This window comes from Triticum aestivum, chromosome 2B (genome assembly GCF_018294505.1).
Source record: "Triticum aestivum cultivar Chinese Spring chromosome 2B, IWGSC CS RefSeq v2.1, whole genome shotgun sequence".
In the NCBI taxonomy this organism is placed as follows: Eukaryota; Viridiplantae; Streptophyta; class Magnoliopsida; order Poales; family Poaceae; genus Triticum; species Triticum aestivum.
Window position 1 is genome coordinate 699,468,997 of NC_057798.1, and position 25,555 is coordinate 699,494,551.

General features: G+C 47.6%; 2 protein-coding genes across 2 annotated transcripts; one reads left to right on the forward strand and one right to left on the reverse strand.

Annotated features, from left to right (window-relative positions):
• Nucleotides 1-14,560: 14,560 nt before the first annotated feature.
• Nucleotides 14,561-16,044, reverse strand: LOC123046795 (homoserine kinase-like). Its single transcript, XM_044470228.1, has one exon. It carries the CDS (start codon nucleotides 15,989-15,991, stop codon nucleotides 14,861-14,863), a length of 1,131 nt encoding a protein of 376 aa, XP_044326163.1. The 5' UTR covers nucleotides 15,992-16,044; the 3' UTR covers nucleotides 14,561-14,860.
• Nucleotides 16,029-18,015, forward strand: LOC123046796 (probable phospholipase A2 homolog 1). Its single transcript, XM_044470229.1, has 3 exons — nucleotides 16,029-16,258; nucleotides 16,359-16,478; nucleotides 17,597-18,015. Exons 1-3 carry the CDS (start codon nucleotides 16,144-16,146, stop codon nucleotides 17,773-17,775), a joined length of 414 nt encoding a protein of 137 aa, XP_044326164.1. The 5' UTR covers nucleotides 16,029-16,143; the 3' UTR covers nucleotides 17,776-18,015.
• The last annotated feature ends 7,540 nt before the right edge of the window (nucleotides 18,016-25,555 follow it).

The following is a 25,555-nucleotide window of genomic DNA, read 5'->3' on the forward strand; positions in this document are numbered from 1 at the left end:
GTATCAGAGCCTCGACCGACCATAGGAGCCCCCTTGATTGTTGGCCGTTGTTGAGTCTAGAAGAAAACTATTTTGAGTCTTAGGATTATATATATCGGAGAGTAGGATTCTTTTTACTCCTCAGCCCCTTCGTCGCTCTGGTGAGGTCTCCTAACGTAGATGTTTTGACTTTCCTCTCCTCAAATTTCACTCAAATTTTTTTTAGGATCACGCGGGTATCTTGGAATCGTTTCGATGGTTTTGTGACGAGAACATTGTTCTTGGTGCCTCCTGTCTATTTATGTGGCTTTGACCCGGGGAGTTGAGCTCCGAGGTGTTGTCGTCACAATTTTATCGTTGCAGTTCTGGAATACCTAAGTTTTGCCGACATCGAAAATCTCTTTTGTACAGTTGTTGGTGAGATAACCCCGATAACCCAGTACTGGGGCGAGCTCGGGAGTATTGCCATAACTCGTATAACGGATGCTTTTCGAAGGTTGAGGTACACGATTTCCGAAGGTTTCTTGGTTATGTGTTGACGGATGGATACAGCTGGATGTAGGTATTGTTAGTTTGGGTGAGATATATTGCTTCCCCTGTATCCCCAACATCAGATTGCATAACCAGAAAGTTTCGGGAGTTTTATAGGTGGGAATTCAAGTAGATCCTAGAATATCTTTTCGATAGATGCATGATATGAGATTGGGGTTCGACGTCTAGTGGTCCGCCTTTCCACGGTCGTTTTTACAGTGGTCTCGTTGTGTCTTAAAGAATCCTTGGCTATGCTGGTTCGGGGACACTTCGTATGTCATGTGCACTGCCTTGTACATGATGGTGTTGTACACTCGAGCCCATGTGGGCCCCACCACGAAAACTTCGGACGGAATCTCTATCATATGTTTGTTTCCGGCTTATTCTGCAAGCCAAATCCTTTGTTTTGTTTTATTTGTGGTATTCTAGTTGCTTCGAAGTCAAATGTTGAATCCATACCTTTCCTAAACGGTGTTCTCATATTGCTATGTGAATACTAATCCTTCTTGATCATCGAGGTCGTCATGTTAATTCTTTTCCAACCGGTGTGCTTCTTTTCAAGTGGATCCGATCATTTCAACATTCGCAAGATCATCTCTCAGTTTTCCCAACGGTGTTTGTTTCATCCGTCCCCAAGTTGTCTTTGTTTTCCCGCCCTCCCACCCTTTTTTCTTCAAGGACTCAGATTTCTTAATCAAGTATCCATTTATTCATGTGAAGTCTCTTCACTATTTTCAATCAATGTTCTTATCCGGTGATTTCTCAAGAAGATGCTCAACAGTTTTAAGTTCATCATCCTTCATTGTTGTTTCTTCTCCGGTGGATTTAATTCAAGCTTTCAGTGTTGATCATATTCCTTTCCTTGTTCCTAATGCTCTCTCATGTCGATGCACCTCTTAATTGCTCACCTCTTGCTATTCATTTGATCCGGAGTGTTTGAACATATCTCAGAAGGCTCGTCTTTTCATTCAAGATCCGTTCAAGCTATTTGGAGATTGTTATCTCTTTCAAGCCATTTAATTCAACCGGTGCAATCCCCCCTTTCAATCAATTGTTCAACGGTGTATCTTTTAGTGGGACCTAACCCACAGGTCTTTTTCCAGGATCTTACCTGACTCTTCTAATTCTCCCGGAGTTATTCTCAAATTCTTTTCAAATGTGACGTAAGAATGGATTTCATCAGTCACATGCCTTTTCCTAGATCGATTTCAAATCATTTCATTGTTGGCTCAACCTCTTCGCTTGTCATCATACCGGAGTATCTCAGTAATTTTGCTGGTGTTCCTCGTCGTCATTCTCAACATTTGAAGACCGAAGAAGAGTTTCTCTTAAATCTTGCTCCATTCTCTTCAAGATTCATGGTTCTAGCTTCATGCCATCCTCTCATAATTGTTTTCGATTGTCATAATTCTTTTCTTACCATCCGGAGCATTTCATGAGTTGTTTCCATTTCTTTCCTCCGAAGGCCATCATGTCATAATTCTTCGTCCTCACATTTCAGCTCTCGTTATCCAAATCTTACCGGTGCATTGCTCAAGTATTCTCTAATCAGCTCGTGATCTCTTCGTTCTCTTGTATCAAATTCCCTCAAGTATCTTCATTCGTTCTCTAATTCTTCCCGGTGTTTCTTTATCTTTTCTTCGTTCATTTTCAGTTCTTACGGTGGTTCGTTCAAGATTACACTTCCTTTGTTATCATATCAATTCATTCGTTGTTTCCAATTCCACTGGTGGTTCCATCTATACCTTCTCAAGTTTACGCTATATCTCTCTTAATTCTTTCTACGAGAATAAGTAGTATGCCAAATCCGTTGCTTGTCATCAATTTAAATTGGTGAAGGATAGGCTTAACATAATTCTTATTCTTGTTTCATCCAAGTGATTAATTCCTTCTTCCGGAGATTGTTCATGATGAAGTAATTCTCAGTTCTAGTGTTCATCTTTTCTTTCTGGAGTTCCAAGTTTTCTCGGTTATATCGTCGCAAAGCTCCATCTAAATCATCGCAAGGCTTCACCTTGTGTTTTCAACTTCTTTTTCTTTTCATCATCCTTTTATTACCGGAGTTCTTCATGGAGGCTCTACATGGTGGTTCGTCAAGGATTCTTTTCATTCTTCAATTGTTCTTCAAGATTTCTCTTGAAGTTAAGATCCGCCAAGCTATACTCAAAATTAAACATGGTGCTAAACACATGTTTTGTTTTGGGGAGTTCAAGCATTCTTCATCTTGCATTCCGAAGTGCAATCCTTTCTACCTTATCTTTTGAGATGGTGTTATGTCACTCTTGACAATTTCCTTCAAGGTTCATGATTCATATTGTTGTCAAGAATGAGGTATTTTAAATCCATCAATCTCTTTGTTGGAGTTATCTTGGGTTATATTTCACCTAAAGCCTTCCATTGGGAATGTTGCTATTTGTGGTGCTTATCATTGATCCAAGCTTTCTCCATATCCTTCTCGGTGAAAGAGGTTTTTCATCTCTTCATTGTTCTCAAGCAAGCAATTGTTTCCGTTAGTGGCCGGTTGTCACCTCATAATTTCGGGATGTTTTCCATAAGCCCACTACAAGCTTATTCGTTTCATTGTTGGTTTTTTCCAACAACTCCGTTATAACCTTCTTGGAAGGGTGCTTTCTTAGCTCAATTGTGGCAGAAGTTGGCATTTTCTTCTTCATTCTGTTATTCCAATGATCTATCTTCTATTCCTTCTTTCGGAGGCAATGTGATGTTGCTCTCTTCACCCATCATCTCGTTTTATCAAGATCATGTCATTTTCATGCTTATCCATTTAACCGGCGTGTCGTGTTTTCATTCGAGTTCCCTCATCTTACCAAGTTTTGCCTCCTTCCTCAACCGGAGAGCTGTCTGAAATCTTTCTTACCCCTTGTGCCATTCCTTCAATAGTTCTGGAGGCAGTGTGTTGTTGATTTCATCAAGTATCCTCTCATCTTGTCAAGTTCATGTTCAATTTCTTCCATTTACAGTCGGAGTGCTGTCAAAATTATATCATTCTTATTCATTCTTATCTCGTTTCAACCAGAGGGGTTTCAATTCCTTCTTGTACAATAAACTCTTGATTCATGTCTTTGCAACCTTCAAGTTATCGTAATGTTCCTTGTTCCTCTTTTCTAACAGATTGTTTGCAATCTCGTTCATCTCTGGTGTACTCTTTCTTTTATATTGCTCAACCTCTCAAGGTTCGTGGTTTCACTCATTCGTCAAAGAAGCAACTTAGTTTACCCCTTCTCTTCCTCTTCTGTTTCCCTCCGGTGCCATCCTAGATCTCGGGATGAGATCCTCTCGTAGTGGTGGAGTGTTGTAACGCCCCGGATACAACTTTCCATATTCGTAACTCCGACTCTTGCCTTTTCCAGAGATGCTATATGATATTTCCTTCGTGGTTGGGTTTTTGTCGTTTGTTTTGCATTTTGTTCTTGTTATGCATCTCATCTCATAGCATCATGTGCATCGCATCCATATGTTTTCATAAAACTTGCATCCGTTCGGGTTCCGCCGGTTCTCTCCGTTGTCCATTCCGAGCCCCGACACTCTCACACGCGCCCGCGACACCTTCGAAATATTATTTTATAAGCGGCATAAAAATGTTCTCGGAATGGGTTGCAACTTGTCATGCGGTCTTATTATAGTGTAGACAGGCCGCCCGTCAAGTTTCGTCGCATTCGGAGTCCGTTTGACTGCCCAACCGTTATATTTATAACCGCGATATAGTCGGTTTAATCGTCGGACGTTTCGGTCTCCGAAACTGTCACCGGGCCGCACCTTTTCTCTCTCTCTTCTCAGCCCAACCCCCTCTTTGCACAACCACAGGCCCCCCGTGTGTGCGTCCGAAAATTGTTCCGAAACCGACCCGCTCTGTCGTTACCGTTGGATCCGGATCATCTCCAAACATCTATAAAACATCTGCGTTTATTTGTTGGACTCCCCTAAGCCATTTCGTCTCGACCGTCCAATTATATCGGAGGGTCCAAATCTACCCTAAACCCCTTTTTCCATATATATAAATCAACCCCATACCTAATCTAGCCTAACCCTAGATCCTAGGCGCCATGTCCCATCCATCCCCACGCCGCCGCCACTCCACCGAATCCCCCTCGGCATCTCCCCTGCCCAATTCACCAATCCAGCGCAGGCCACTTCTTCCCTCGATCCCGTATGGATCGTGTAGATTCTCGAGGCCCCGAGCAGGAGCGCTCCACCTCGTCCGCCTCGTCACCGGCCGACCGAACCAGCAGATGAGCGCCATCTCTCTCCTTCCCCGTGGTCTCTCCCTCCCTCTGGATCTTTCTCCGTCTCTCACTGAATTCTTCTCTCTCTCTCGATCTTCTCCAGGGAACCCCGACGCCCAAGGAGGAGGCTCGTCACCTGGCCCTCAAGTTCGCCGCGTCGTCAGTCACCTCCGCGCTGTCCTTGCCCATCTCTGGCCTCGTTCCCGTCGGAGTTGACCCCGTGCCAAGCCCCTGCTGTTGCGCCTTCGCCGTCCCGCGAAGTCCCACGCCATGGACGCCCGAGCGAGCTTCCAATTGCCGCCGCCTCCTCGAGCTCACCTCCGGCCACATCCTCGCGTGGTGTTGCCGCCCTCCGCTGCTGCTTTTCCATCGCCGTCGCATCGATAGAGGTGAGCTCCGCCGTCGAGCTGCGCGTTTGAGTCTTCCTTTTCCTCCCCTCGTGTCGCTCCTGCTGACTGCCCAGCCACCGTTGCTTCTGCAGAGCCCAGGTCATGGCTGTCCTCTGCTTCAGATCAAGGCGCCGGCTGCTGGATCCGCCCCCCTCGGCGTTCACATCGGGATCCGACCGATCTCACCGCGCCCTGCCGTCCCGGACTTCCCCTGTTTTGCCAAGCTTCACTGCCGGCCTCTACCTCCTCTGCTTCGAGCAGGAGGACGAACGCGCTGCCCCTGCGTTGACCCGCGCCCGGTCCTGCCTCGCGTGACCGCGCCTCCCCATCTCGCTCGGTCCAGCTGCGCGCCTAGCAGCCCAGGAGCCGGCCTCCAAGGCCCAGCCGCAAGCACGCCCGAGGCCCAGATCTGCATCGCGAGGCCCAGCGCCCCTTCCAGCCGGCCCGCTTGCCCCGCGGCCTGCTTCCAGCCTCCCTCTCCACCGACCGGGCCAAAGCCCATGGGTGAGCAACCCGAGCCCCCCTGTGCACTGTTGGGCTAGCCAGATTCGGCCTGGCTACATTTTTTCCCCTGCTGGCGATTTTCCTAATTTCTAGTGCATGCATAATTACAGGAATGCCCCTGTTTTTGCATTGTTAATAACTAAATGCCCATGCATCCAAATGAAACATGTTATATATGTAAAATGCTTAGAATTTTGTGTAGATTAATAATATGCCACTTTCATCCATGTTTAAAAATGTTTAACTTGCTGTTTGTTTAAATTTGCTAATATGCCATGTTAAAATGCTTTAATTCATAACTAAATAACCGTAGCTCCGTTTTAAACAAACTTTATATGTAAATGGGGTGGAAAAATGCCTAGTTTAACATGGTACACTTTGTTTTATTGTTTAACAACATTAAAATTGTGTTTAGGGCAGAACAGTACCGAATCTAAAATATGCATATGGGGATTTTCCGGACTTGTTGTTTATTATTCCGGCCTCATTTAAACTTGTCTAAATAGTTAGTTTACTTATGCTTCACCTCTTGCCATGTTTAACAACTTTTAATATTGTTTGGTAGCTTTAACGAGAGAGAACTAAATATTTGATGTGGTGTTTTGTCAATATGCAACTCGTTGCATATTGAGCTCCACTTAACTTGTAGTATTGTTTGTTACACTTTTCCATGCCATGCCTCTTTAAACCGGACATGCATCATACTTGTTTGTGCATCATGCCATGTTTATGCTTGTGCATTTACCATGTTGTTTGTTTCTTCCCGGTGTTGCTTCTTAGTTTCGGTAATGTTGCGATTGTGAGGATTTGTTCGACTACGCCCGTTCATCTTCTTCATGGACTCGTTCTTCTTCCTAGCGGGATTTCAGGCAAGATGACCGCTACCCTGGATCTCACTACTATCATTGCTATGCTAGTTGCTTCGTTCTATCGCTATGCTGCGTTACCTATCTGTTGCTCTTCAAGCCTCCCAAATTGCCATGAACCTCTAACCTTTGACACCTTTCCTATGCAAACCGTTGCTTGGCTATGTTACCGCTTTGCTCAGCCCCTCTTATAGCGTTGCTAGTTGTAGGTGAAGTTGATGATTTCTCCATGGTGGACAAGATTTTGGTTGGGATATCACAATATCTCTTATATTATTAATGCATCTATATACTTGGTAAAGGGTGGAAGACTCGGCCTTTTGCCTAGTGTTTTGTTCCACTCTTGCCGCCCTAGTTTCCGTCATACCGGTGTTATGTTCCCCGATTTTGCGTTCCTTACGCGGTCGGGTGATTTATGGGACCCCCTTGACAGTTCGCTTTGAATAAAACTCCTCCAGCAAGGCCCAACCTTGGTTTTACCATTTGCCTCACCACCACCTACCTTTTCCCTTGGGAGTCACTCTCTCGAGGGTCATCTTTATTTTAGCCCCCCCCAGGCCAGTGCTTGTCTAAGTGTTGGTCCGAACCGAGTAGACTGCGGGGCCACCTCGGGGCAACTCGAGGGCTGGTTTTACTCGTAGGATGTCTCATCCGGTGTTGCCCTGAGAACGAGATATGTGCAACTCCTATCGGGATTGTCGACGCATCGGGCGGCTTTGCTGGTCTTGTTTTACCATTGTCGAAATGTCTTGTAAACCGGGATTCCGAGTCTGATCGGGTCTTCCTGGGAGAAGGTTTATTCCTTCGTTGATCGCGAGAGCTTGTCATGGGCTAAGTTGGGACACCCCTGCAGGGTATAATCTTTCGAAAGCCGTGCCTGCGGTTATAGGCAGATGGGAATTTGTTAATGTCCGGTTGTAGATAACTTGACACCAGATCCGAATTAAAACACATCAACCGCGTGTGTAGCCGTGATGGTCTCTTTTCGGCAGAGTCTGGGAAGTGAACACGGTCTTTGGGTTATGTTTGACGTAAGTAGGAGTTCAGGATCACTTCTTGATCATTGCTAGATTCACGACCGTTCCATTTGCTCTCTTCTCGCTCTTATTTGCGTATGTTAGCCACCATATATGCTTAGTCGCTGCTGCAGCCTCACCACTTTACCCCTTCCTTTCCCTTTAAGCTTTGCTAGTCTTGATACCCATGGTAATGGGATTGCTGAGTCCTCGTGGCTCACAGATTACTACAACCACAGTTGCAAGGACAGGTTTTGCGATGATCATGATGCGAGAGCGATGCTTGCTTGCGTTGAGTTCTGCTTCTGCTTCTTCGATCAGGGGATAGGTTCCAGGTCGGCAGCCTGGGCTAGCAGGATGGATGTCATTTGAGTTTCTGTTTGTGATTCATCCATAGACGAATGACGCTCTTATGTATTGTAATGTTGTATTCGTGTGGCATTGTATGCCCTATGTATGTATCCCCATCTATTATGTAATGTTGATGTAATGATATCCACCTTGCAAAAGTGTTTCAATATGCGGGTCTATCCTTGGTGGGACCTTCGAGTTCCTTTTGGATAGGGTCGCATATTGGGCGTGACAGAGCCAACATGGGTATCCAGATCCCGCTGTTGGTTATTGACCGGAGAGCCGTCTCGGTCATGTCTGCATGTCTCCCGAACCCGTAGGGTCTACACACTTAAGGTTCGGTGACGCTAGGATTGTATGAATATGAGTATGCAGCAAACCGAATGTTGTTCGGAGTCCTGGATGAGATCTCGGACATCACGAGGAGTTCCGGAATGGTCCAGAGGTAAAGAAAACTATATAGGAAGTGTTGTTTCGGCCATCGGGAAAGTTTCGGGGTCACCCGGTATTGTGCCGGGACCACCGAAAGGGTCCCGGGGGTCCACTGGGTGGGGCCACATATCCCGGAGGGCCCCGCGGGCTGAAGTGGGAGGGGAACCAGCCCCTAGTGGGCTGGTGCGCCCCCCCTTGGGCCCCCCCTGCGCCTAGGGTTGGAAACCCTAGGTGGGGGGCGCACCACTTGCCTTGGGGGGCACTGCACCCCCCTTGGCCGCCGCCCCCTTGGGAGATTGGATCTCCCAGGGCCGGCGCCCCCCCCTGGGGGCCTATATAAAGGAGGGGGGAGGGCAGCCGCACCCTTGTGTCTTGGCGTCTCCCTCCCCTGCTACACCTCGTCCTCCTCCCGCAGCAGCTTGGCGAAGCCCTGCCGGAGTTCTGCTGCATCCACCACCACGCCGTCGTGCTGCTGGATCATCATCAACCTCTTCTTCCCCCTTGCTGGATCAAGACGGAGGAGACGGCACGCTGACCGTACGTGTGTTGAACGCGAAGGTGCCGTCCGTTCGGCGCTAGAATCTCCGATGATAGGATCACGACGAGAACGACTACTTCAACCCCGTTCTTTTGAACGCTTCCGCTCGCGATCTACAAAGTGGTATGTAGATGCATCTCCCCTTTCACTCGTTGCTTAGATGAACACATAGATGGATCTTGGTGAAACCGTAGAAAATTTTTTATTTTCTGCAACGTTCCCCAACAATTCTGCCATAGACATGCGCGTGTTGATTGCTTGAGCTTGGCTTTGAGCAGCGAACATAGCATGGATCGCAGTCCACACTTCGGCCGGCGTGGAGAGCGTGGCGACCTGAGCGAGGATCTCGCGGGATAGGGATCCCATCAAGAACCCTTGGAGCTGCTGCTGCTGTGCATACCAGAGGGATCGAGCGAAGTTGACTACCTGTGTGTCCGTCCCGTCCTTGTTGATGGTGAGCGTGGCCGGCGGTGGCGGGCTCTCCGGGTTGAGGTGGTGTTCCATCTGGGCCCCCTTGATCTGGGGCAGCACAATGGCTTTCCAGAGAAGGAAATTTCCCCTCGTGAGCTTCTCTTGAGGTGGCGATCCGAGCAGGGAGGTGTTGGTGGAGGTGGAGGAGGAGGAGGCAAAAGCGGATGATGATGATGTGGTGAGCGTGCCCATGGTGCTGGCCGTCATGGCGGCGGTGGTGGTTGACATGCTGCTCGGTCGATGCGGTAGCTAGATGCGATCTATTCCTGATCTATAGAGGAAGAGGCTCTGTTACCATTTGACGAATTAGGAAGCGTAGAACCCTTCGTCTAGGCCGCATTGTATTATATAGAGATCATGCCGTGGCTTACAAGGGAGAGATCGATCAGAGGAGGAGGAGATCGATCAGGTTCGGTACAGGGGGTTAACAGAAGTAGAGATAAGAGGAGATAAGATTACAAAGAGATTTAAACTACTCTCCTATCTCTATACAACATATTCTAACAGCTACGACTGGAGCATCTACTTCTACCCTGACGGCGACAGCCGGGCGCCTGACCATGTGGCGGCCTTCTTGCATCTCCGCGGCCGCGCGGCGGCGGAGACGGGGGTCAAGGTGTGGTACCGCTTAAGCCTGCGGGAGAAAGGCGGCAAGGTGCACCCGGCAGGGCCGTTGCTGATCCAAAAGTTTACGTCGGACGGTAATATTGGTTACGGCAATATCCGGCTGGCTCACAAGTCCAAGCTGCGAGGAGACCGCTTCACCATCAAGTGTGAGTTGGTCGTCATCAATAAGCCCACAGTGCAGGCGCTGTAGCAATTTTCCTTTCTGGCAAACGCTTCATGTTGATGCAGAGATGCAGTTGTAAACACTGGTGTAGCCAACACAATGAACGACGATTTTATCCATTGTAAACGCAGTTGTAAGCTGTATGGACTATGAAGCAGTTCATGTGTGTTTCTTTTCTGAAACTAATAGACAGATTGAGTTTCATGACAGTGGTTTTATTCCAAACAGCCTATTTCCTTGAAAAACTTTAGATCAATTACAGAGCAATTTCGCACACCTCCTCACAATGCCTTTCTAGTAATGCCTTGTGGAAGAGTGACAACGTTATACCTCCATAGCTAGAGTGAGATCGTTGAAGTCTGCATTTTTTTTCAGGAGAACTTTCATTGTGCTCACCTTCGATCATGGTAGTACAACGAATACTCGAAATAATAAAAATTACATGCAGATAGCGATGATTACAATCACTGAAGCGAGCCAAGGCGCGCGGCCGTCATCACCCCTCCCTCGCCAGTTTCGGGTAAACTTGTTGAAGTAGACAATCGAGAAGTCATCGTGCTAAGGCCCCATAGAACCAGCGTACCAAAACAACAACCGCCATTGATGAAGAGACTTGTAGATCGAAAGGATCCAATCTGAAGACACGCAAATGTAGACAAAGCGGAGACCGGATCCGAGTAGATCCACCAAAGAAAATCATTGATCGAATCTTGTGAGATCCGCTAGAATACACCTCCACATGCCCTTCAATGATGCTAGACGCACCGCCGGAATTGTTCTGGGCGGGGAGAACCTTATTCCATCTTTGGAGAATCGCCGTCGTCCCATCTTCCTAAGTAGGACATAAAGCCTAACAAAACTAATAAATATATCTTAAAACGGAGCCCTCCTGCTGTAAGGGTTAGGATCCACCCCGCGCCTCCATGGCTCTAGGGCCACCGGACACGAGGCAGACCGGCAGCGACGCCAACAGGAGGCAGAGGAACCCTAACTTTTGGAGGAAGAGGCGGCGATTGTGCGTGTGCAAGTCTATATTACAAAGGACCGGATGAGGTTTCCTAACCTTTGTAATGCAAACTTGAAACCACAGGATACAAGTAGTTTGTTCTTTTCCGGATTTGGGAGGCGCTTTATCCTCATCCCTTATCTGACGTCCGAATTCTAACAAAGTGTTAGCAAATCTGGGGGCTTTGCGGAGTTCGAACATCCATCTAACCAATCAAAGGCCACCATGTATACACGCACTCCACCCCTCTCTCTCCTCAACAACGACGTGCACATGCGCTACAGCCTCACGCCGGCTTGGCCGCCTATCTCTCCTCTCCTTCTCCCTACACCTCTCATCTTGCCACACCTGCCATGGCTTGGCAGATCGAGCTAGGCTTCATGGTGCCGCAAGGCCTCGGCAGAGCACGACGTGACAGCCTCGATGGTTCTACAGAGCAGGGATGACGTCGTGGTCGGCGAGGAGCTCCTAGCACCTGTGGGGGGAATTGCCGTCTTCGCGCAAGTGAAGCACGCGCGAGAACCGCGCGCCGACAAACCTTGTCGCGCCAGTGACCAGCGCTGCGAGCGTGGTGACCTTAGTGCTCCATGTAGCGGAGCATGAGCACACAATGCACCCGCGGCCACATGCTCTGGGTTCTACGCCAATGCCCATTGTTGGGCCGCTCCGCCCTTCCGCGCTTGACGAGGTGTTCGTCATCGTGGCCTCCGTGCGAGCAAGGTGTTCGACAAAATATGTAGACAGATGGAACCGGACAAATACGGCATAGCATTGGATGACTTCATCCTTTATCCTGCCGGCGTACATTTGCGGTGTCCGTCTTGTGTTGGAGATGCCCCTATCAGGCAAAGGAGGACGATTTGGTGCGGGCGTGGAGCATCATCGCCCAGGTCACTTGGATGGAACAGTGAAACAGCTGCTCGGCGTCAACCGGAGAGAGAAATCATCCGCCTAGCTAGCCCTCAGATCGGTATAACGCAGGCTCCCGCACAACCCCTGACCCTGCAGTACTGTGTTATCTACTTGTCCTTCCCGCTCGCAACAACCCCAGTGCAGCGCTGCCATGTGTCACTCGGAGCTGCCCGACATGGCCTCGGCGATGCTCCATTGCAGCTCCGACAACCTGGCAGTGCACATTTTACTACATTCCAAGTATAACCAGTTACAGGGCAAGAGAAAGTTAAATGATCTGCATTTTCATCTGCACAACATACACTTAGCATTACCTTGCCAGCCCCTATGTAAAAGCACATCCTTTGTGAGGACACTATACCTGCTGACTGTCTAGCCCTTAATACCATTATATATGTGGATTTTACTGGGGGAAAAAAAGAAACAGATTTCATCAGAGTCCACACACACTTGTCAGGCCCATCGGTAAGTTGCTCTCCTGAGGCTGAAGCTAGACCACCCTTCAGTAAACACTTTCGCCACTCTACAATTCTTAATTTCTTATCATTACAAGATTATACAATCTGGGATATTTATCAGCTAAGCAAACATCCAGATCTTCCTAAAACCTGGTTCTCTCATCATTAAAGAATTGTTAATCCAAACAAGAAGTGGGAGGGCACAGGCTTCAATTTACACCAAGACAAAGTAACATTACTAAGTTATTTATTCTTAATTAACTCCTGCCATAAACCCTCCTCATTTTCGAGCTTCCACAGCCATACTGAGCAGACATGTATTCAATACAGATAAGTCTAACACCCCTAGCCCCCCTTGTTTTCTAGGTTGACAAATCTCCTGCCAATTGACTAGATGGCACTTCTTAATATTCTCATCTTGATCATACATACTCCATCTCCTTAGACTCACAATGCTCAATAATAGTATCAAAAGATTAGACCATTTATTTAATCTCCTAGCCTGACTACTATCACTAATTTTCCTAATCAAATTAAAGTCTCCTCCAACTAACAGAGGGAGCTCATTACAATAAAAAATATGCACTAGCTCAACCAAACAGGCTTCCTTGTCTGTACCATGAGCAGCCCCATACGCAGTAGCTAAATTCCATTTGTTATTAGAGCTTCTCTCTCTAACTGTCAATCTAGCATGAAAATCACCCGATTCAGCTTACATTACTTCAAAATAACCACTATCCACTCCTAACATAATACCACCACTCAGTTCTACTGATGGAATGGAACACATACCCAGGAAAAATCTTTCTACCACTAATATTATTTAACCAATCAGCACCATAACTGGTTTTCTTTGTTTCCTGCACACCTACAAATAAAATATTATGCTCTGCAATAGTTTCTTTAAGAAACTTTACTTTATCAGCCTTCCCCATACCTCTAGCTACATTAAAACTATTTTTCTTAGAGCCACCACAAAGCAAATCTTTACTGCTCTTACCAGGACTAGACTCAAATAAATTGCATCTAGCTTCTTCTAGTTTCTTTAAAACTTCTACAGACTGCTTAATTTCCTTCTCATTTCCACCTAATTTAACACCCGCAGTAGGAGCTGAACTTAATAGTTTTTCATGTGCAGCATTTAAACTGTAGGAAATTTGAAGGAAGCAGACTCACCAATTGGAAACTCCAAGTTCTTCACTTTAGCCCTGTCCATTGCTTTCTCGATTACATGCTGATCTGTCACATTCCTGCTTGTCCTCCTCCTATTCTCATCCACTATATTATCCATTTCCTTGCTGGCATCTCTCAACACACCTCCAAGCTCCACTTTTTTTGCTTGTAAGGTCTGGTCTCTATTTAAATTTTCCTCCCCCAAATCACCTCCAACCAATTGTGATCTTGTAGCCTCCTGCTCCTCATCAAGTCCTCTGTTTACCTCTGCAATCACCTGTGTACTAAGCCCCAGTCCTCTTGCAAAGCTGTCAGGATCATCCTGCATATCCTGAGAGAGCCCCTGGTTATTAGCACTAGAGGCTCTGCTTCCACTGTCAGTATCTGAGCATTCCACACCATCCAACATTCTGGGATCTTTTGCAGATTGTTTATTTATTTCCTCGACTCCAGTTACCTGCAGCTCTCAACATATTTTTCTTTTTGCAACATTTTTTGTCTTAAATCCAATTCCACAGTGAATACAAAACAGGTGTGCCTCCTTTCTTCCACAGTGAATACAAAACAGGACAGTTTTACACTCTTTCACTACATCCACATGCCTGGGTTGAGCACAGCGAAAACATCCAGCCTTCTGCACATTACCAGTACACCCTGATCCTTGTGGTTCATACAGAACCTATCACCTAACTAGTGCAGCCCTTAGTTATTGCCTCATTGTAATGGTATGGTAGACACAAGGACGACCAAAAAAATGCACGGGTTTAGTACTCCCTCCGTTCGGAATTACTTGTCGCGAAAATGGATGTATCTAGACGTATTTTAGTTCTAGATACATCCATTTCCGAGACAAGTAATTCCGAACGGAGGGAGTAGATTCATAAATGTTTAAACTATCCATGAAACAGAACAATGTTAACAAAGGGAATGATACATCACCATGTTGCTTTGAGGCTGCTGTCCAACAAGTTGTGCAACTCGGTCAGGGACTGATAATACGATTACAATTTCACATTAAATGGTAAATCGATCCACTCATTCAGAATTTGTAACAAACAATTAGAACTGCAACCGACTGATAATACACTAATTTGGGAGAACTTCCAAACACCTACCGCACCAAATCACCGACAGGCGACAACATGATCAATCAGTGTAATACACATACACATAGCAGACATACGAGACAAATGTACCTTCCTACTCCAAACTTGAGGTGGAGATAATCCTGGCGCCATCTCTATCAAGCTGCGCGACGGTGGCGATGGCTTTCAGCTTCCCCACTGAAAGGAAGGCGTCAACCATCCTCCGGGCGATCTCCTCCCCATTCTCCTCTCCCTCAATGACAGCCACGGCGGTCGGGCCCGCTCCGCTGATGGTGCATCCCAGCGCTCCGGCTTCCAGGGCGGCGGCCTTCACCGCGGCCATGCCGGGAATCAGCGGCGCCCTGGTGGGCTCGACGATGAAGTCAGACGACATCGCGGAACCGATGAGGGTGGCGTCACCCAGCAGCACGGCGGCGACGAGCGCAGCAGCCTGGCTCGAATTGCGGACGTGGTTGCCGAGGGTGACCTTCTTGGGCAGGGCGGCGCGCATGTTGCTGGTGGGCGCCTCGAACTCAGGCGTGACGAGGATGAAGCAGAGGCGGAGTGCGGGCGGGCAGGGGAGCTGGACGAGGCGGAAAGGCTCATAGCTCCGCACGAGGACGAAGCTCCCGAGGATGGCCGGGGCGATGTTGTCGGCGTGGAAGCCGCTGACGGCCTTCTCGGACTCGAGCCCGGCGAGCACGAGGTCGTCGCGGGGGAGCAGCGATCCGAAGAGCGCGTCCACGGCCTTGGCGGCGGCGGCTGCGGAAGCGGCCGAGGAGCCGAGGCCGGAGCCGAGCGGCAGGCCCTTGGCGAGGCTGAGCGAGACGCCGTGCGAGCGGACGCCGAGGGCGCGGAGCGCGGCGACGGCGGCAATGCCCGCGCAGTTGCGGAGCGGGTCGCGGGAGAGGCGTTCGGCGAGGCGCGGGAGGAACGGGGAGGTGATGCCCGAGATGGCGACCGTGCCGGCGGGCAGCGTGGGGTCGAGAGTGGCGGTCACGGTGTCGCCGAGGGAGAGCGAGGCGTCGGCGACGGCGCAGCCCAGGAAATCGAAACCCGGCCCCAGATTTGCCACAGTGGCCGGCGCGAATGCCGTGACGGACCTGAAGGCCGGGGGCGGGTCGGCCGATGCCGCCGCGGCGGAGACTCTGAGCTTGCTGGGGATGCGAAAGGAGAGCAGCGGTGCCTTGCGGGTGGAGGGGAAGGAGGACGGCGCGGTTGCCGGAGACGCCGCCGCCGCCGCCATTGCGGGGGGTGGCCGGTGCGCGCGTGGGAGGGTGGGGTTTGGGGAAAAGATTTGGGCTTGGGCTTTGGGAACAACCTTATTATGAAGAGTGACTGACAGGCGTGGCCCGCCACCACCGCGGCTCCCAGAACAATCTCCACCACCAACCGCCGATGGCGATGGCGATGACCGTCCTGCTCGTCGTCCTCCTCCTGGCCGGGGGCTCCGCGGCCGCGTCGCCGCCGCCGCCGCCGTGCAGCCGGTCGTGCGCGACGCTGAATTGCGACTGTGAGCCTCCTCGTCCTCCCCTGATCCAGTCAATCGAGTGCGACGATTTGTTTCTGATCTGAGCATGCTCTGACCATGGAATGGATGGGATGGATGGCAGCGGTGGGGATCCGGTACGGCAAGTTCTGCGGCGTGGGGTGGAGCGGGTGCGAGGGGGAGGAGCCCTGCGACGACCTCGACGCCTGCTGCCGCGACCACGACCACTGCGTCGGCAAGAAAGGTACATCATTCATACATACATCACCCCCTTTCTAGCTTGAGAAGAAAGAAACAATGGCGTCTGGATTGGTCAACCCAGGCCGCCATGAACAACCATACGCTGCACTGTATTGTTTGGACATGTGAATTCGGAAGGTGCTGACAATTGACAAGACGAGCATTGGCTAGACAGTTTCAGAATTCAGACTTTCAATTGCTGCTGGCTCTACTCTGCTCTGTCATTTAGTAATGGCAATGCGGCGGCAGTTTGGTTCACAATTGCCTGTATGAACTGATGTTTTCGCCCATCTGTCGATCGGTGATAAATTGTGTGTGGTTAATTTACTAGATAAACTGCACAGCTCTGTATTATGCACACCAGAATGCATCGGGACAACCGGACAAGTTACATGTCTGGTTAGCCGTTTCCTGTCAGTATACATCTATGCTCTACACCAATTCCCTTGTAAATTCCACATGTTACATACTGTCGAGTCGTGCAGCCGCATGGATTGGGCGATATGTGTTGGCGGTTTGGGTTCGAGGGGGTGTTCAACATTGCATCAGGTTGACATGGGTCACAGTTTTTTACCTCCAAGCGACATATGGCACCCGCCAGATCCCGCCAGATCGATTAATGCCATCTCCACAATCCTATAGTTATATTGCATTGGGACAAGTCGCAGTTTTTGGTGAATCATTTTATTTTATACTCTGTACTGTATTTGTCAATTGCGGCTGTGTCTTCACAGCTTTGCAGTTCCCTGTTAAATTTTATGTGTCATTGAGTATTGTACAGCTAAAGAGTCGCATGGATGTTTGGGTACAAGGGGGGCAATTGTTGAACATATTGCATCGAGGACTTCATATGGGTGGAACCTCTTTTTACCTTCAAATGACAGATGACACCCGCCAGATCAATCAGTGCATTCCCCACATTCCTATAATTATATTGCTTTGTTTATCTTACACCATGAGTAACCAGTTTCGCTGGGACATGTATGCATGCATGAAACACAACGGAAATATGATGCTTGTGATGCGAAAGAAAGTTTTCGCTCAAGCTGTTTATCTGAAGATCTGTACTCTGAACCCTCATTCTCATGGTTCTTTTTCTTTGCATAAATGTAAATTGAACAGGCCTGATGAGTATCAAATGCCATGAGAAGTTCAAAAACTGCATGAGGAAAGTGAAGAAGGCTGGCAAGGTCGGCTTCTCCAAGAAATGCCCGTATGAGATGGCTATGGCGACGATGACTCAGGGTATGGACATGGCGATCATGCTCAGCCAGTTGGGCAGCCAGAAGTTAGAACTGTAGCTTTGGCCTTGGAGAGGTCCTCGGCGCATTGCTTGGTTGATTGAAGATTGACTTCCTTTGATGATTATACTGTAATTTTACTTCTATTGTTAAAATCACATTGTTTTGGGCAGCCATAGAGATATTTTTAGGTTGCGGCGCTGTTTGCAGCATATAGTATCAGATCTTCTGCCTAGGCATTTTTGTAAACAGAGTTGCCATATAATTGAATCGAAATCTCATCATTCTCCAATTTGAGAATATCTCTTTCTTCATGGTATCCGTCTAATTTTGGGCTGCTTCGATTATTGTTTTTCTAGTTATATCTCTGCTCTTTGGGTCATTGAAATACTGGAGGAATGTGTTGATAGCATAGATACAAGAATTGCTAAAATAGCCAAGTTGGAGATACAATGATAAACTTATATCGAGGAGGTGTTCATAGATCATACATTTATTATTAGTCCCCTAATTTAGAACTAACAGATAATTATTGCACCAAAATAAATACATAAAAGAGGTGTTAGTACTCTGAATAAAACCGCATGCATATGATGCCACCAAGAAATATGATTTTTTTTCAAAACTATCACGTTATTTGAAGCAAATTCGGAAACTACAGCATGTTTTGGAGAAATATCAGGTCTAGCACCCCGTCGGCCAGGTGTTGGCCGTAAAGGGTGTTTTCGGCCACCTCTAGGCCGAAATAGGGTTTTCGGCCTTGCCTTTGGCCGAAAAGGTGCAAAGCTGGCCGAAGAGGGGTGTTTTCGGCCACCCTTTGGCCGAAAAGGACTTTTTGGCCTAGTGTAGGCCGAAAAGTACTTTTTGGTCAAGATTAGGCCGAAAAGTCCCTTGGGCCCATCTTTTCCCGTTAATTGTTGGCCAGTGTATTTTCCCGCCAACCCCTTCCCGCCACCCGTTTCCCGCCAACCCCTTTCCGCCACCCATTTCCCGCCACCCGTTTCCCGCCAACCCCTTCCCGCCATTTTCTCCTCAGTACATATAAAAACCCCTTCAGGCGGAGGTGGATAAGCATTCCAGTTTATTGTAGTCGAGATGTCCCATTATCCATTCGATCGTAGTTTTCACCCTAGGATGAGCAGGACTCTTCTGAGTCTAGTTACCGATTTCAGGATGGACAATAGGATAGTTCCATGGGACGAACTCACCGGTAGTGACACCATAATGAATGAGTTGTCTCACCAATTACGTAGGTCTGGGTGGCCTGAAAGGACCTACGAGGAGGTACGTAAAGAACTACTTAGGTTGCATGAAAGGTGGAAGAAGGTGGTGGTGCCGAAGAGTGAAACTTTCAGAAGGATTTCAGCAAATAATCCATCTTTATGGATTGAGGAGAGCGAGGACGAAGATGATATCTTCATGCCACCGCTTCCGGGTTCTGCATCGTCGAAGGGCAAGAGTTCTTCATCGTCCAAGGGCAAGAGTTCTACATCCTCGAAGGGCAATAGTTCTGCATCGACAGATGGCAAAAGGACCGCATCGTCGAAGGGCAAGAGGGCTGCATCAACGGAGGATGACGATGATGACTTCATGTAGTATGTAAGATGTATTCCAGTTGTACCGTTTCATTCAGATGTACTTGCATTATTAGTTTGTACTGTATTATCGTAGGGCATTATGTTCTATCTGAATTTCATTTTGTAGCATGTAAGATGTATTGCACCAGTTCAGCCGCACCGTTTAATTCAGATGTACTTGTATCTTAATTATCGGTTGTAGTCTCTTTGGAAATGTAACTGGAATAAGAATGCGAATTAATAGTAATATGTCTCTCGCATACATAAAACAATATATGTCTCCTGATACATGAACATGAAGCATGTCTCATATATAAATACTGACTCACAGCTGCGAATAGTCTGAAAGTAACATAGATAATGACTCATACATAGATAACCATATCACTGCGGGGGACGACGACGAGTCTGGGTCTTCCTCGGGCGAGGACCAGAAGGCGATAAGCGCTGTGGCGGTGGACGAGGCTCGCGATAACCACGGCCATAGTTAACCTCGTCTGTCACGGTCTGTGTCTCTTGCGTCGGTGGTACTTAATATAAAAGTACCTCTCGCCGTGTCCAAACAGATTCCATAGTAGGCAAGTCGCCGATAGTAGGCACATAAGCCCCAGCTAAGTCCTCCAAACCAAAAGGTTTATCAACGTAGACATAGGGTCATCCAATAGGGAATCTCTCGTATGACCAGAGCTACAACAATAATGGACATCCAACAATACTAGATTTTCTAGACTTCAACAAGCAAGCTTTGCACAGGCCTTTGTATGTAGCCGCTAACACAGCAGAACCAAAACTCCTCTGCTGAATATCCCTAGGGCAACGTGCGTCAGCTATCTCTCGTGCAATACCGATGAGTCGTGCATCAATAGTGGTCACGTGGTTCTCTGTAAACATCGTCTTTCCAAACAGCCAAAGAATATATGCCTCTAGGGACCGGTCAATCTGTGCCTCCGACAACTGAACATGGGGATATCCTAACGAGGCAATCTACATAGAAACATAATGATTGTATGAACATCGGGCAACTAAAAAAACATTTTTTTAAGTGGCCGTGAAGGTTACCTGAAACTGGCCCAACCATCTAAAAAGAGGTCCGTGAGGATCGTTGTCTATGGCCCTAGCAGTCGGCACCGCAGCCAAAAACCGGGTCTGCATCGCTTCTTGCCAACCAGATTCTGCCTCTAAGGGACCGATGGCAGCACCGGCCAGAGGTAATCCCAACAAGTAAGACACATCCTGTAAAGTAGACGCCATCTCTCCCCAGGGAAAGTGAAATGTATGTGTCTCTGGTCTCCATCTATCTACTAAGCAGGTAAGAAGTGACTTGTCGTAAGAGAAACGTTTCACTTGCCTCTTGTGTAACTGCAATGGTTCACCTGCCTCATCTAAGTCCGGACCATCAACCCACTCATCCAATGTACCCTCAACCAGTTGTGCCAAGGGTAGAAGTCCAACCCAAATTAACCTACAAAATAAAGAGATTGTTAGCGGCTATGAAAAGTATGTCAAACATAGTAAGTCATTATATGGATTCCATTATATGCACACATACCTATCAACCCATGAATTTTGTATCATCCAGTTAGTCTTTGGAGTACGAGTGACCACCACGTCTAAGTGGTTGCCCGCTTCCATAAGGGCGCCCCGGTGCTTTCTATCGATGTTACCATTAAGCAACGGATACGAAGACATATCTGCAATTCAAACAACAAATCTTAGGTGCAAATAAAACATAGTACAAACATATTACAAATTAAACCATAGTAAGGCATATTACAAATTAAAACATAGTCCAGACATATTACAAATTTAAACATAATCCTGACATATTATAAATTAAAACATAGTCCAGACATATTATAAATTAAAACATAGTCCTCACATATTACAAATTAAAACATAGTCCTCACATATTACAAATTAAAACATAGTCCTCACATATTACATATTAAAACACATTATATAGCTTCTGAGTTATTTCTTCCTCGTCCGCCCCTTCGGCCTCGAATGCCACGACCACGTCCGCCTCTTGCTCCTGTTGTCGCAGTCGTCGATGTGGAAGCACTCGTCGATGTGGAAGCACCATCTTTGTTCAGGTCGGGACAATATTTCATCCTATGCCCATAAGCCGCGCATAACAAACATTGTCTGGTTGCTCCACCAGCTTTAGATTGGCCCATGTCATTCCGGATGCGACGGGCCTTTCGTCTGCCCCTACTTATTCGCCGAAGGTCTGGATGCGGGATGAATACTCTATCACCGTCGTTTACCTTGTTAAAATTACCGACGGCTCTAAACCCTGTCATCTCACATGTCCATGTGTTGAGCACTGCCTCTTTTAAATAGTATGGGGACACGAAGGAGATAGCATCCAACTTAATCTGGCCACATGCAACCAACACATGAGAGCAAGGTAGGTGCAACAACTTCGGTTTGTTGCATGTACACTCACACGTTGGATAAAATTCCGTTCCAATTTTTACTTCGTGTGTCTTCACCTCATGTCCAGAACCAAAACCATCGGTAGGAAGCTGAACCTCATACCTCCTTTCTTGATTCCCTATGAGTCTGACAGTGTGCTTCTTTGCTTTCTCTATCTTCTTTGCCATGTATTCCATGACACGACTACAATAAGGTGTGTTGGGATTATCTTCAATATGCTTCTTTGCTAACTCGTGCCTTTCTCTAAAATATCTCAAAGTGCCATGGAATACAACCTCCACAATAGCTGTGAGTGGCAATGCTCTATTCCCTCTCAGCACAAAGTTATACACCTCTGCAAGATTGGTTGTCATGTGGCCATACCTAGCTCCATGGGTGTCATGCAGCAAAGACCAATTCACTGGAGGCTCTTTCTCTATCCACTCAGAAAAATTCTTTATTGCCCTTCCCTTCTTTCTCTTAGTATTAAGAGAGTCAATTCCTAGCAAGTCACAAAGACCTACTGGCTCCTCTAGCTCTACGATGAGTGCTGCTAATTTAACCTAATCTTCTTCCATTTTCTTCCTCGCACGGACCTGCTTCTTAGTATACTCATCTAGTTTTGACCAAATAAATCCGTATTTGCGTTGCTGGCTCTGCTTGCATAATTTTTTGAACAAGTTCATCAACCGCTTGTTCTTGAACTGTGAGAAAAAATTAGCCCCAAGATGGCGCATGCACCACCGGCTCTGCAAGTTCCTCCAAGGTGTTGGTTCGTCAACTGTTGGATTACGTAGTGTCTTCACGGCCTTCAATATACCAGCATGTCTGTCATGAATGACACACACGTTTGCACGGTCCTTCACGATGGCAATTTTCACTTGCCGGAAGAACCATACCCAGCTGGCAAAGTTCTCACCCTCCACAAATGCCATGGCAAGTGGGATGATTTGATTGTTCCCGTCCACACCAATAGCAGTCAGGATTTGCCCTCTATACTCACCGGTCAGGAATGTACCATCCACAAACATAATAGGAGGACAATGCTGGAAAGCTTCGATGCACATAGAGAAAGAGAAGAACACTCGTTTTAACACCTTGAAATCTGGTATACTCAGCAACCTCATGTGATGTACCTTCACATAAGTGCCGGGATTCCTCTCCTTCAGGCATCCAAGGAGACGGACAACATTATCATATCAGTCGAAGAACGTCCCAAACCTTTCCTCCATAGCCTTCTGTTTAGCCCTCCAAGCCTTCCCATAAGGAATGACATAATTCCATCTGACCTTCACTGCTGTCTGGATGTGTTTTGCTTCCATATCTTTCTTCTCTACTATCTCAGTATACATGAGTTGCGCAATGAGAGTTGAAGTCAGGTTTGGATGCTTCACCAGCAGGTTCTTCCTCACACAATTATGTGGGACGACATTGGTGACAACCCAGTGGATGTCATACTTCGGCACGTGCCCGTGCACCTTCCTAGGACAACCTGTTTCAACACATTTCACGATATAGTTTGTTGGACTTGATATGTGTGTCCGAAAAATCCTCTGCGTACACATAGCCCACTTTATCACCGAATACTTCAATTTTTTCTTTGTATCAAACATAGCCCCTATCTGTACTTGGTTCAGATTATACTGCCATGGAGTCTCATGGCCATCGTTGACCGTAATGCCGGTGGATATGTCCTGATCCCATGAAGAAGGAATTGGTACCTCCATTTCATCCTCAGAATTTTCAGAATCCAGTTCCTCCGCCAATCCATCCTCGTCCTCTTCCTCCATCACCCTCTGCATTTCATCCCCTTCCTCATCCCCATCAGCAAAACCAGAACCAGCTAATATTATCGGCTGGCTACTTTGCCCAGTATCAGGACCACAAACATTGTGTGGCACGTACTCCGACTCTTTCTCGGGTTGGCTAGCATCCACATATTTTGGTTGTGACCCGGATAAAACAATCTCGTTAGCTACTTCACTGCCTTGGCTGGGCTCATACCCCCTGTTGAGTTCTACGGTATACTCCTCCTTCGGCACAGGTTGCACAAGTGCATATGGGTGGATTCTTCAGTCTCGGCAGCGCCTTAACAGGGACAACCAATGCTGGCTCCTATCTACCGGCATCAACTCCCACTTGACATTTTTACAGGATTTGGTCCACAATGCATGAATACTGACGGAACATACTTCGGGATCCAGACCGAAACTAGTTGTCAACCAGTACTTCAACTGTCTAATGTCCAATCTGTCCGGGTCTGCTAGTGTCATGACGCCATTTTTAAACTCGCTAAGATCAACCCCCAACTCATTATATCGAACATTACCAGCGCCGTAGTAAACAGTTAGATTTACTGATTCAGACATTTTCACCTGTCAGACAATGTCATCTTCTCATTAATCACAACGAACACTAATATTACCCGCTACACGAACTATGCGCTAAAATGCCTCCACAAATATATTAACACTAAAATTTACAATATGACTTATATACACTAAGTAAACTATACAATTTAGATAAAATCAATTTGTGACAGCATGGTTATACCTTCGAAGCGTGTGTCCCTAGCTTCTTGCTCCTCTCTTTCACTCAGCGGCACCGGCCACCTCACGGAGTACTTGCACCACCGGACAACGGCGGCGCCGCCCCCTCGACGACCGGAGGCTCAACTCCGGTCACCCCCCAAGCTGCACCTCCTCCTCCACAGCTGCTCCTCCTCCTCACCACCACCTCCTTCCCAACCGCACCTCCTCCACCCCACCATGGCTCCTCCCTCCCAACCGCTGCTCCTCCTCACCACTATCTCGTATAAAAAAACACCGTAGGCCATTGGAGAATGCTATGATCTATCTATTCTGTGTCTTGGATGTGAAAATGGATGCAAACCGGAGGAGATCGGCGCGAGCTTGTGAGGTTACAGAGAAGAACGAGAGAGAGAGAGAGAGAGAGAGAGGAGGAAACAGAGTGCGAGCAGCGAGAGGAAGGAGACGGCCGCGCGAGAGCCTTATCCGGACTCTTCGGTCAACACTTGGCCGAAAAGCTCTTCGTCCGCCCGCTGGCCGAAAAGAGCCCAATTCGGTCGCGCGTGGGCCGAAGCTATGATTTTCGGCCGGCCCACCACCGACGCCACCTCTTCGGCCCAGCCGAGCCCCACTTCGATCAAAGCCTGGACGAAAAGTCCTTTTCGGCCAAACCCGGGCCGAAAACAGCCTCTTCGGCCACCGCGAGACCGACGGGGTAATAGTTTTGGTTTTTTCGCGTTAAGTGCTATAGTTTCGGAATTTGCTGCATAAAAAGTTATAGTTTTGAAAAAAATCAAGAAATATACTACTCCCCACATTCATAAATATAAGACCATTTTAGAGATTTAGAAACGGAGGGAGTATATTTTAGAGGATATGGTCTATGTAGGTGTCAAGGATCCTTCTAGCACCACCTCCACACCGGTGAGTGGGACCACTCTGTCGACGCAATCTGTGCCACCGTCCCATCCTTCCGGTTCCATGACGTCGAAGCTCCTATGGGTGCAGAACCTACTGTCCTCGAGGTACACGGTACTGATAGTGCCATCCCAGTGGTAGGGATCAATGTCGAACCACGCGTGCCGCAGCGTCGGGGCCGACCGTCCATCCTCATAGCAAGACTGAAACAAAGTGTTGTCACCTCTCAAAAGCTTGATGTTCACCTCCCGTGCAAGTCTTGCAACATGATACTCCCTCCGCCCCACAATATATGACATTTTCGCAAGCTATGTTAGCTTGCAAAAACATCTTATATTATGGAATGGAGGGAGTACATTGCACCACAAGGGTAAGTACACTAAATGTATTGTCAAGTCA